Consider the following 12,736-nt stretch of genomic DNA (forward strand, 5'->3'; position numbering starts at 1 on the left):
TAAATCTGGCAGCACAGCAGATAAATGTACTCCACCTTCAGCCTCAAAATGAGCTTCAAGACACTAGCTAACAAAACATCTCTCAGCCAATCAAATCTCCACAAAAAGGTGCTCCATCAAAAGGTGTTTCTGCAGGTTATCAAGTCATCCATGCTCTCCATCCTGAGGGAGGAGCCAGCCTGACAGGAGGAGGTTTTAGGTGCAGAGGAGGAGGGACAGAAACGCCCCCCTCCCAAAAGCTGCCGTCACTGGGCCGTGCCCTCTCACAGGAATGCTGTCCGTTGAGGAACTATTATAGCACCCAAAGCAGACATAGAGGGGAGGAAAAAAAAGACTCTGGGAGAAACTGAGAGGAGAGGGGAGGAGAGGGAGACTCTGAGAAACCTGTTCACATGAGAGTGATGGAAATACCCTAGCATAAAGAAGTGGGGCTGCACAAGAAACAGATAAATAACTGGGATTATTTTGAGTGATATTGCAGTTCTGATATGATTCACAATACTGGAGGGAATAAAACAGAACTCCCAGAACACTTTATTTATCCCGGGGGAAATGAGAGATACATACAAAATAAAAGAACCCAAATGTTAGAAGTTCAATTGAAGACATGAAATAAATACAAATATCTGTACGATAAAAAAAGAGAAGTAAAATGTAATAGAAATATTTATCGAAGCATAAGAAGTTAAATTCAAATGGTGCATTTTGTTCTGCAATATTTCACATAAATGACATTATTTTCAGTAATGTATACAAAGATATAACCTCATATACAGCGGTGTTAGTATTCAGCAGATACTAATGCTGAATTGATAGTTATTGATTATCACATGTATACACTTCATCCATTTATGGTGAATTATTTCATTTACTGAATCATTATCAATCATTTGTCACATTTTCAAGAAATAATGTAATATATTTATTAAAAATCTGCTTTATTATTAATATTTCAGTGAACTGAATACGGCTCATTTGTCTCTCCTCCGACCTGTTTACATGCTGTTGATGGAATTACCCTGGCCTGAAGTAAAGTGGCGCGTTCTGATGACTAAACGTTGCCCCCGTGTTGAGGAATGTGAGAGGAGAGTAAAAAGGTCAGCGCTGAGCGAGCTCCAAGCATTCCTCTGCTCTGCCTTCACAGAAACACCCCTCTCTGTCAGCCTCATCCGCTCAATTTAAAGGTGAAATTTCACTTTAGTGGACAATAAAAGCCCCTCGTGTTCTCCTACATCTGTGTTAGAGTCACCAACTCCATATTTCAAAACAAAAAGTCCCGGCGACTACGTCTCTGCAAGTCATTTTCTATTTCCAGTCCCACTCACAAGACCTGACGGTATAAATAAGACCCAAGAATAAACTGCATCTTGGAAAAAATACATTTAGAAGCAGAAGTGGGTTATGAGATATATCCTCTCTAACACAAATAGGCACTTGACCAAATTCCACAGGAAAGCAGGAGCAGTGAGTCACAGGCTGAAACTACGGGGGTTTCCCCGGCACACACACAAGAAACACACACACACACTCTCTGTGTGTTTCTCACATACAACAAGTGGGGACTAGCTGCAGCAACGTCACAACAACACACCGACCTGAAGGTCATAGAGTCAGGAGTCCCTCCCCTGAGTCTGCAGAAGACACTGATTTTAGGCATTTTTCCATGGTCATTTTTCAGCCTTCTGTAGGTATTGTTTTCACCGTTTCTTAGACTTATTGAAGTTGTTTACTGGGCATATCTTCCTCTTTATTTTGGGCATTTTATGGTAATTTCCCCACTTTTTCTTGGAGAAACTTTTGGGTGTGTTCCCTCGCTTTTTCCTAGAAATATTCAAGATGTTTTCCAGGTATTTTTCCTACTTTTTTAGAAAAGAAATGTAGGTGTTTTATGATATTTTCCCTGCTTTTCTTAGACATCTTTAAGTAGTTTTCTGGGTATTTTTCATAATATTTAGAGGACATCTTTATTAGGCGTTATGCAGAAATGTAGCTGCTTTTTACAAATTTTTGGGGGGCTTTATGATATTTTCCCCACTGTTTCTTCAACATTTTACAGGTATTTTCCCCTCATTTTCTTAAGCATATTAAAGCTGTTTAAGGAGATTTCGTACTTCCTTAGACTTTTATAAAAAGGTGTTTACTGGTATTTTTCCTACTTTGTTATCTTACAGACTTTCTATCGGACATTTCTTTATGCGTTTTTTGGAAACACGAAACCTTGCACTTTTTTTAAAATCAACATCACTATCTTATATCCTCTACTTTGTGGTATGAATAATTGAAATCCATTTCCTTGCAGGGACAATAAAGTCAAGATATTTTGGTGCATTATTTCTTATGTCACACTATATCAAAGTGAGCAGAATCTGGATCAGCAGCGTTCATGTGCATCCTCCTGTGCCATGTGAAGGTGTTCAGTTTCATTGGTCAGCTCCATTAAGGAGGGGAAGGCTGGCGTACAGGAAGTCCTAACCTCACCCTCCCTCACCCTGCTCCCCCCTGGATCTGAAGCCCCCCGGAGGGAGCAGATCATAGCAGCAGACTGAGAGGTATTGATGTGTGTGTGGAGGCAGCAGCTCGTACTACAGACTGGAGCAGAGCCAGCAGAGGAAACCCACCCACCCACCCACACACACACCCACACACCCACACCCACACCCACACACACACACACACACACAGACAGACACACACACACACACACACACACACACACACACACACACACACACACACACACACACACACAGCAGAAAACTGATCCATGAATGCGTTACATTTAAAACTCTGTCAGTAAAATTACACAGAGACATTTCCTGCAGGATTATTAAACCGTTGCTGCAAAGAGAGCCCAGTAATATGAAACTATTTCATGCATTTACTGGTAAAAAAGTAACATTGTAAGCTATTTTCACCTCTACAAAAGGGAGATTCATAATCCAATTAATGGGTTTAATTGGAGTTACCACTTAATGAATAATCAAATAATATAGCAGCTTTAAATTGATGCATTTTCCTGTGTTATTATTCAAAATTATAACAGGCTTTTGATTGTTGATCAGACAAAATCTTTGAGGCTTTAAAATGAAAACTATAATCTGACATTTTATAGACAAAATAATTAACTGAATAACCTGAGGAATAAAAAAGACAATCAACAGATCAAATCAGTAATGAAAATGTAACTGAAGCCGTCTGAAAGTCTGCAGGGAGGAGACCTTCTTTTCTAAAATAGACACTAAACGGTCAGAGGGATAACATGCAGACGTTGCTTAAAAACACCCTCAGAAAGTAGGGTATAAAAAACCCTGGTTATTATCAAGCCATTTATATCATGTTTAAAAACCCCTTTTTTAAACTAATGGAACCGTCACATGAGGGCGTCTGCAGACACTTTGCTCATGAAATAACAAATATTACATGCACACAAGTGCCTTAGTTTGACACTGTATAAGCAAACAGTATCTCAAACATAACACTCTGAAAAAAGGAGATCTGACGGAGGACAAAGAGGCCGACTGAGCAGCTCTAAGTCAATGTTTAGGGAAAAATTCTAAAGTGGAAAAAGTAGATGCAGCATTTTTATAAATCTCCAAACCCACAGATATTTCACCTCAAAAATAAGATTATATTACCCTCAAATTGCAACTTCATCACTAATATTAATCCTGGAAACTGGCACAGATTATTTGACGGCAAGAACATGTAGCAAGGAGCTGAAACTTGCACACAAAGTAGTCCAGATTCTGTAGAAACTCAAAGCATTAAGCAATTAAAAGGTCACAGCTGCAAAAATGTGGCTCTTACAATGCCCTCTATTTATTGATTGAGCTTTTAAATTTCCAATGTACTTCTGAAAACACTGTCCAACTAAGTATTTCAGAATAAAAGCATTGTGTTTACAAATGCAAGGATTCTATCCCAGGAAACGCTAAAGGGCTTTTATTTTGAAAATATTTACATGTCTTTAATAAGTGTGACATTAAAACTGTGGTTATGTTTCTGGGATGAGGGGGGGGCGTCTCCTCTCCTCTGTCTGCAGGACTTCTGCCCCCGTGTACCGGGTGTCTGGAGGATCTGTAAATTAAATCCATCCTTCAGTGTTCTTGGGAGGCCGTCGTATATATCTGTGACTTTGTTATACTTGCTGCTACTCCCGTTAACTTCCAGAAACTTACTATGGCTCGCTCAACCTCTCTCTCGCGCTTACACTTGCACACACGTACCCCCACTCTCTCTCTTAAAGGGATAGGCTGCCTAAATCTGCACTGTGCTACCATTACAGGTTACATAGTAAAACACCGGTATCGGCCGACATTTTTGCAATCGGTGCATCCCCAATAGAAACTAATAAATAAGGAATCACACACACACACACACACACACACACACACACACACACACACACACACACACACACACACACACACACACACACACACACACACACACACACACACACACACACACACACACACACACACACACACACACACACACACACACACACACACACACACACACACACACACACACACACACACACACACACACACACACACACACACACACACACACACAGTAATGGAGGCCGGGCGGTGTTAATACAGGGTTAACGTTTTCTAATTCAATTGATTATTCTCCTGCTTGTGTGCATGGAGCTGCATCAGGCTCAGGTTGCAGGTGTGTGTGTGTGTGTGTGTGTGTGTGTGGGGCTTGTTATTAAACCTGAGCATGTGTCACTGTTTGTGATTCATACCATGACATCATCTGCCATTACAACCAGACTGTCTGGGGAACAACAGGCCAGAGATCAACGCTCAGACAACACACACGCTAACAACACTGCGCAAATGATGCATGGTGCAGACATACAACACACACTGTAAGACAAAGAGGCAGAGGTAATCCTTGGGACACACAGAGAAATATAGAGATACTGTCGACGAAAAACAGACATGTTCACAACAAGGATATAGAAAGGAACACACACTCACGCACACAACATACATGGTGCAACAAACACACTAAGACAACGAGACAGAGGTAATCCTATGGACACACACAAAACTAGTGCACAGAACAACTTAAAGAAAACACACACACACACAGCCCTTCTCATCACAAGCACACCCTGAGTGTTGTGCCGTCAGCAGTGTGTATGTGTGTGTGTGTGTGTGTCTCCTCTCTCCGTGACCCCAGTCTGACCCGACCTGATGACCCCCGCTGCCCTCCCTCCTTTCTCCGTCTGAGGAGACACTGATGTCACACTTGATTTGATATTGTATGTGTGTGTGTGTGTGTGTGTGTGTGTGTGTGTGTGTGTGTGTGTGTGTGTGTGTGTGTGTGTGTGTGTGTGTGCCGGCGGCTGGTGCATAGGAAGTGCAACCTGTTAGAATATCCTGTCCGAACACACAGCTCGACCCGGAGATGAGAGCCAAGCGAGGGGCACTATGTCCCTTTAAGCTGTATTCTTCATTAAAATAGAGTCATTGTTTTATATTCATGATATTTCATGAAAGCTCTCCAATAAACTTCAAATGCTGTCATGTTTTCTGACGTCAACACAATAAAACAAAGGCAAGGAGATAGATTTTTTTGTGTTGTAAATGTAGTTTAGGGTGCTCTTAGTTAATGTGTGTGTGTGTGTGTGTGTGGGGGGGGGGGGGTCAAACAGGAGAGCACACTTTTGTTGACAGCAGTGAAAAAGAGTTTTTTGAACAGCTACTAATTATATTATCTAATTACTTTGAGGCATTTTTCCCAATTTTCTAACACATATTGACTTGACAGATATTTGTCCTGCTTTTTAGGACATTTTTAAAGCCATGTTATGGTATTGTTCTTAGACATTTTTCAGTTGCTTTACAGAGGGTTTGTTTCATTTTTTTTAGGCGTTTTTCAGGTTTTCTTCAAGACTTTTCCTTTTTCTGTTTCAATTCCATGCTTTGTTGCAGGAAAGAGAAAGGCATCCACAGTGAAAATGAACCAAAATATCAAATTTGATAATATTTTGGACCAAATACCTGGGAAGAATTGCTCATATTTACACAATGAGAACTTTGATAAATATTAAGAAGTTAAACACAAATAAAAAGTCTGGTAAATTCAGAATTTAACTGGACTCAACTGCAGCTTTTAAACCCAGTTAATATCTTTAATACAGGATACTGAAAACAGGATTTAGGACATTTTCTAATAAAAAATAATAGTTGAATCCTGTTTCAGAACAGCCGTTGTTTAACTGTATGTCAATCAACTTATTGTTGTAGTTTTAACATCAATCTGTAATGCATTTACTCCATTTTTGATTCAGTATTATTAATGTGCATCTGCAAAGTCAATGCAGTGCGTGTGTTAACAGACTCCTCCTTGCAGCTCCTGTGGTGAACGTCACTTCCTGTCTACCTGTGACTATTCCTTAATCTCGCCTCCGAACATGCATCTAAAATCTTTCTCTGAGGTGGAGTCCAGAGAAACCCCCCCTCCCTTGGTGGACAGCTGTGAGGAACAGCGAGTCAGAGTCTGTGAAAAACCAAAACAAACGTCTCCTGCGTCACCGAGAGGCCGGCTTCCCCTCCGGCGCTGAGCAACATGTTCAGACAGTCAGAGCAGCAACACCTGCTCTCAGTTTCACCTCAATCCTCCACTCTCTGATACCCAGCAGGGAGGGGGGAACACGGGTCATTTAGGAACACACAATGCTGCATAAATAAGTGTATTGTTTACTATTATGAGCAGAAATCTGGTTTCTACATGAATATCCTTTAAAGTAAAACACAACTGTTTATTCAATATGCACTTTTTCTAGAAAAATATAGCATGAGGCGCCAACGTCACCTCTGGTCTAAATTAAGCCCCGCCCACTTTCTGGCAAAAATAACGCTTCAGGGCGAAGCGTTTGTTCACGTCTTAAAGCTGGCGAGTCATATATTGCACCTCCAACAACACATAGATCCAGAGCTCCGGTTCCTTTACTTCCTCTCCAGAAAAAAGGAGAGTAACAGAAAGGATCAGAAATCTCAGTCTCACTGTCAGCCTGCTGCCTGCCACTCGTCCCCCGCAGACCCCCCGGACATCCATCCCATATTTATTCTCCTTAAGCACAAAGAGGTCTCCGTTTGGACTAAACCCTGCAGCGTGCACGTTTTTACTTAATTATGTAAATCAGATCTTCATTTCTTGTTAACATTAAAACATTTTCTAATTGATTTTGTATTTTTAGCCCGTTTTGCTTTACTTCTGTTTAATTGCACATTTTAACTTTACTTTTATTGATCATACAACCATTTTTATATTCTCTTTTTATTGCACACTTTTGATGTAACTTCTTATGTTAATATTCATCTTTTATTCCAATTTCATTTATCTTTCTATTGCATATTTTGACTTCACCCCCTCAGAAAAATGTCAATGTGTTTAATCTTAAATGTTGGTAAAAGTAAAATAAAAACCTGGTTGGTTTTTCATTGAAGTTCGTCAAATGTCGTCATATTTTCTGACGTCAACACAACAAAAGGAAGGGAATAAAACAGATTTGGGTGTTTTGAATATAATTGATGGTGCTGTTGGGTAATACAGGTGCAGGCCTTCCTTTGAGTGCTGTACGTTTGTTTGCTTTTTATAAAAACCCTATAAAAAAAAAGGGAAGGAAGAGCAGATAGTGTGCCAATAACTGATCTCAGAGCAAGAGTTTAAGCACACGCTTCATCAGCTGCAAAAAGGGAGTAGTTTACCCAGCTCAGTGTCAAAGGTTTGTCATCTATTTTGGAGAACAGACGTGCATCTTTCATACTTTAGAAATAAACTAGATGTGCGTGTACTTCTACCTCTATTCGGGGAACTCCTTCACTATTTTTATCAGCATCCTTTTCTAAAATAAGTCCACATGCTGAGACCGAATGAGACCGACTGCATATGTTATTCTTTCATAACACTCAAAGCCACCAAACTGTGGAGGCTTTGAGTGCTATGAAAGAATAACACATGCAGTCTTAAGTTCAGTTTTCAGACTCAATTTGTGAGTAAACAGATTAAAGGACATGTTCTGTGTTTGCATCAGTCAGGGGATAAGGTCAATGTTGGAGGGGATGCTTTCTAAAGGGAGAAACATCAGCAATGTCCCGGTAGGATTTATCACAAATAAATCCATTGCTTTTGTAAATGAACTAATTTTAAAGAGTACTCAGTACTGCCTTTTTGGGACGTTCAGTACACCACTACAAAACAACAAATAGGAACATCAGCAGGAGAGGACTCTTTAAAGTAGAGACGCTACATACTGATATACACCTGAACATCAGCAGGAGAGGACTCTTTAAAGTAGAGACACTACATACTGATATACACCTGAACATCAGCAGGAGAGGACTCTTTAAAGTAGAGACTCTACATACTGATATACACCTGAACATCAGCAGGAGAGGACTCTTTGAAGTAGAGACTCTACATACTGATATACACCTGAACATCAGCAGGAGAGGACTCTTTAAAGTAGAGACACTACATACTGATATACACCTGAACATCAGCAGGAGAGGACTCTTTGAAGTAGAGACTCTACATACTGATATACACCTGAACATCAGCAGGAGAGGACTCTTTAAAGTAGAGACACTACATACTGATATACACCTGAACATCAGCAGGAGAGGACTCTTTAAAGTAGAGACGCTACATACTGATATACACCTGAACATCAGCAGGAGAGGACTCTTTAAAGTAGAGACACTACATACTGATATACACCTGAACATCAGCAGGAGAGGACTCTTTAAAGTAGAGACGCTACATACTGATATACACCTGAACATCAGCAGGAGAGGACTCTTTAAAGTAGAGACACTACATACTGATATACACCTGAACATCAGCAGGAGAGGACTCTTTAAAGTAGAGACTCTACATACTGATATACACCTGAACATCAGCAGGAGAGGACTCTTTAAAGTAGAGACTCTACATACTGATATACACCTGAACATCAGCAGGAGAGGACTCTTTAAAGTAGAGACACTACATACTGATATACACCTGAACATCAGCAGGAGAGGACTCTTTAAAGTAGAGACACTACATACTGATATATACCTGAACATCAGCAGGAGAGGACTCTTTAAAGTAGAGACTCTACATACTGATATACACCTGAACATCAGCAGGAGAGGACTCTTTAAAGTAGAGACACTACATACTGATATACACCTGAACATCAGCAGGAGAGGACTCTTTAAAGTAGAGACTCTACATACTGATATACACCTGAACATCAGCAGGAGAGGACTCTTTAAAGTAGAGACACTACATACTGATATACACCTGAACATCAGCAGGAGAGGACTCTTTAAACTAGAGACACTACATACTGATATACACCTGAACATCAGCAGGAGAGGACTCTTTAAAGTAGAGACTCTACATACTGATATACACCTGAACATCAGCAGGAGAGGACTCTTTAAAGTAGAGACTCTACATACTGATATACACCTGAACATCAGCAGGAGAGGACTCTTTAAAGTAGAGACTCTACATACTGATATACACCTGAACATCAGCAGGAGAGGACTCTTTAAAGCAGTTTCTCAGAGCCCAGCAGAATGGAAACTTAGCAGAAGAAGTCTTGTCTCTACTTTAAACAGAAACCCTGCTTTCCCACAACAGCCTGTGCCCTCCTCTTAACCCATCAGTGACTCTTTTTGAGTTTCCAGGAAACATGAACATTAGAAAGGTCCTTGTGGTTTTACACGCAGACACATGCCAAAGGGAAAGCAGCTTGCAGAGCATTGTGGAGCTTCTGGTATAAAAACAGTACAAGAAAATGCCCAAAACAATGGGGGGGGGGGGGGAAACAAAAAATAAACCTGGTGATGACAGGGAGAAGCCAGGATGATGCAAGAAACAAGAAAGAGGGACAGTCAAAAAGGAACTGATACGCTTAAAATCCTGCTGAGCAAGTACATTCAATTAAAATGTTTCCCGTCTTTAAACTTAGAGAATTAGAAAGTTCCATTTCTTTAGAAAAAAGGGGGGCAATCTGCAGCGATGAGACATATTTACTGTAACACCAAATGAAGGAACACATTTAAAAGAAATGCAGCATAGCCAAGACGTCAAACACGTCTACAGCTCTCTGGCACTCTGAGATTCCCTTGGAATGAAGAGTGCATTACAAATTAAATATATTATTATTATTATTATTATTATTATACAGCTGCACTTTGACTCGCATGTAGCATCATATGTTATCCGTGTAGCTCTCAAAAAGTCTGAAGCACTACCAAAAGATGAAGACATCATACAGACTGAACTCATTGTGGGAGCTTAGGTGAGAGATATTGAGTAAAAACAGCTGCAGAGAAGAGAGCATGGACACTTTACATTACTAATGCTGGATTCAACTGGTAGAAATGTTGGCCCACGGCGCTTTAAAATATCTTAATCAGTGAAGCCTTTTGTTTAAGCTAGTTTGCTCAGTACACAACATTTTAGATTATTTATTTAACCTTCATTCAGCCTTCACCATCCAGTACCTGGTTTACATGTATTTTAAATCATGTCATGAGATATATTGGTTATAATTCACCCCTTTTAGTAGCAGATTGTGCAAAGAAAACCTACCTTTTCATCATAATAATTGTGTATTTGCACTTTTAGCTGTTGATGAGACATTGTTTGGTGACAGGGGTTTGGATAAGCGATGAAACCATCGCCATTCCCTGGTTTGGACGGCATGTGGTGAATCAGATGTACCCGTTTTTAACAGCCTATTTTGCAAATGCAAACCGAAAAACTGAATTGGCTCTTTGCTTGCAAAAGGAAGACAGTAAAGTTATGTAATAATACAGTTGACTTCTATCGCACCAAACCATATCCTTATGTTTTGGCTGTTGAACTTGTATCAGATGTTTGTGTTGGTAAGGGGACACAGTGCCTCCATACCTGGTGCTATGCCATGTCTAGATTTGATATGATGTAAATAATGGCAAACGCAAGCAAGAACAAAACCTACCCTTTGCATGTAGAAGGAAGATATTTCCTGCCGGTGACATTACGATTTAGATGTTGTTACAGATGTTGACTGTTGACGTCTGGGTTAGTAAGAGCTTCATTGAATCAGTGTATCTCCTGTATGTGAGGCAGTTTGGGTGACTTTGTGAGGTTAATATAGAGGTAATAATCACAGTCTTACCTTCCGCAGAGCTTGCACGAAGAGGCCTCTCCATTTGTGACTGTTCTCGTCACTGGAAAAGTCGTATATCTGCTGGGGCTGCATGGCTCCTGGCGTCCGGGCTGAACTGTCAGCATCGGCCCCGGATAGAGAGTCCTGTGGGGGGGGTCAGTCCGGGGCAGAGGCACAGTCGGGAAAAACTCCAACTGCCTCGCTTGCAAACGTGAAGAAAATCACCGAAGTTGACAGTGGAGTCCAGTTAAAGAGCGAAAAATCAGCTACAACATAAAAACAAGCACATGTAGCTATAAAGTTAACTCGTTAGCTTTGGATGCTAAGTGAGGCTAGCTACTGTAAACAGCGGCTCACTGAAAAAGGAGCTAACGGCTAACAACAATGTTTCTAAGTGTTATACTTGCTACTTGGCGTTTGCTTAAAAAAGGCGAATAATAGGCACATTAAGTTCAGTGTTAAGTCATGGGCTTGTTTTCCCAGCTAACTAACAGCTACACGTTGTGTTTGGTTGTTTAATGCCTGAACACCTGTTAGCAGCGTTAGCAGCTAACAAGATGCTAACTAAATGCTAACTAGATGCTACAGGCTGGCCTTGTGTTTTATGTTGCGGACCCGTTTAGCTCCAGAAAAGGCACTCTTTCTCCAGCGCTGGACACCTCACATTCAGGCATCTTTTTCCGCGGTGATCAGACGTTAAAAATCCACCGTAAATCCCCCCAAAAACAGCGGCGAGTCCGAGGCATTTCGTGCGGAGGTCGAGGTGTTTTTTTTGGTTGAGAAGAAGTCAGAGATGTTCGTAACTCCGCTGACAGGCTGCGGAACTGAGCTCTTTATTGGACAGAGGAGAAAAACAAGGCTGGACTTTCTGTCTCTCTGCATATTGGAGTCCCAGCAGGAGACAGAAGACAGTAACAAGAATACAGATTTAGAATCAGAATCCGTTTCCCTGCAAAGTAGGATTTCATAACGAGGAAAGTATTTTCAAAAAACACAAGAAACATAAATAATGATTTTAATTTCTAAATAATATATATTTTTAAAAGGCTGGACTTTTATTCTCTTTGCATATTGGAGTCCCAGGAGGAGAACGAACATAGTAACAGGAATACAGGACTTATTGCAAAGTGGGTTTTTATAACAAGAAAGTATTTCAGAAACCATAAAGATAAAAAGAAAAAAAATACTAAAATCAATAAACTAAAATATGTATGATATATTTTTACATGTGTTTATTATTATTAATATGTATTTCATTTAGGAAATATTGGCAAAATCAAGAAATATTAAAGAAGATTTTTAAAAAAGGACATTAGAAAATGCTGTTGTGGTAGTTATATTAAATTAATACAGTTTATTTTCTATTGCATAAAAAATGACTGTCAAAATGTATTTCAATCAATAAATAAAATAAAGCTGAGTGCTCTCTTTTTTGCGTATTGTAGTCCAAACAGAACCCAAATCATCAAGTTTCATGAATAAAAATCAGAAACAGGTTTGTGTAAAATGTTCACCAGAAAAGAAAAGAACAGCAAAGTTTTGCGAAAAATCAAC

General features: G+C 40.0%; 1 protein-coding gene across 2 annotated transcripts in view; it reads right to left on the reverse strand.

The window, feature by feature from the left end:
• Positions 1-11,971, reverse strand: part of sos2 (son of sevenless homolog 2 (Drosophila)) — a 35,251-nt gene extending 23,280 nt beyond the window's left edge. For both annotated transcript variants that reach the window (XM_063909493.1, XM_063909492.1), the window contains exon 1: positions 11,192-11,971. In XM_063909493.1, the coding sequence (XP_063765563.1) occupies positions 11,192-11,275 (84 nt within the window). In that variant the 5' untranslated portion in view covers positions 11,276-11,971. The remainder of the gene's footprint in view (positions 1-11,191) is intronic.
• Positions 11,972-12,736: the final 765 nt, after the last annotated feature.

This window comes from Eleginops maclovinus, chromosome 19 (genome assembly GCF_036324505.1).
Source record: "Eleginops maclovinus isolate JMC-PN-2008 ecotype Puerto Natales chromosome 19, JC_Emac_rtc_rv5, whole genome shotgun sequence".
NCBI classification, from domain to species: Eukaryota; Metazoa; Chordata; class Actinopteri; order Perciformes; family Eleginopidae; genus Eleginops; species Eleginops maclovinus.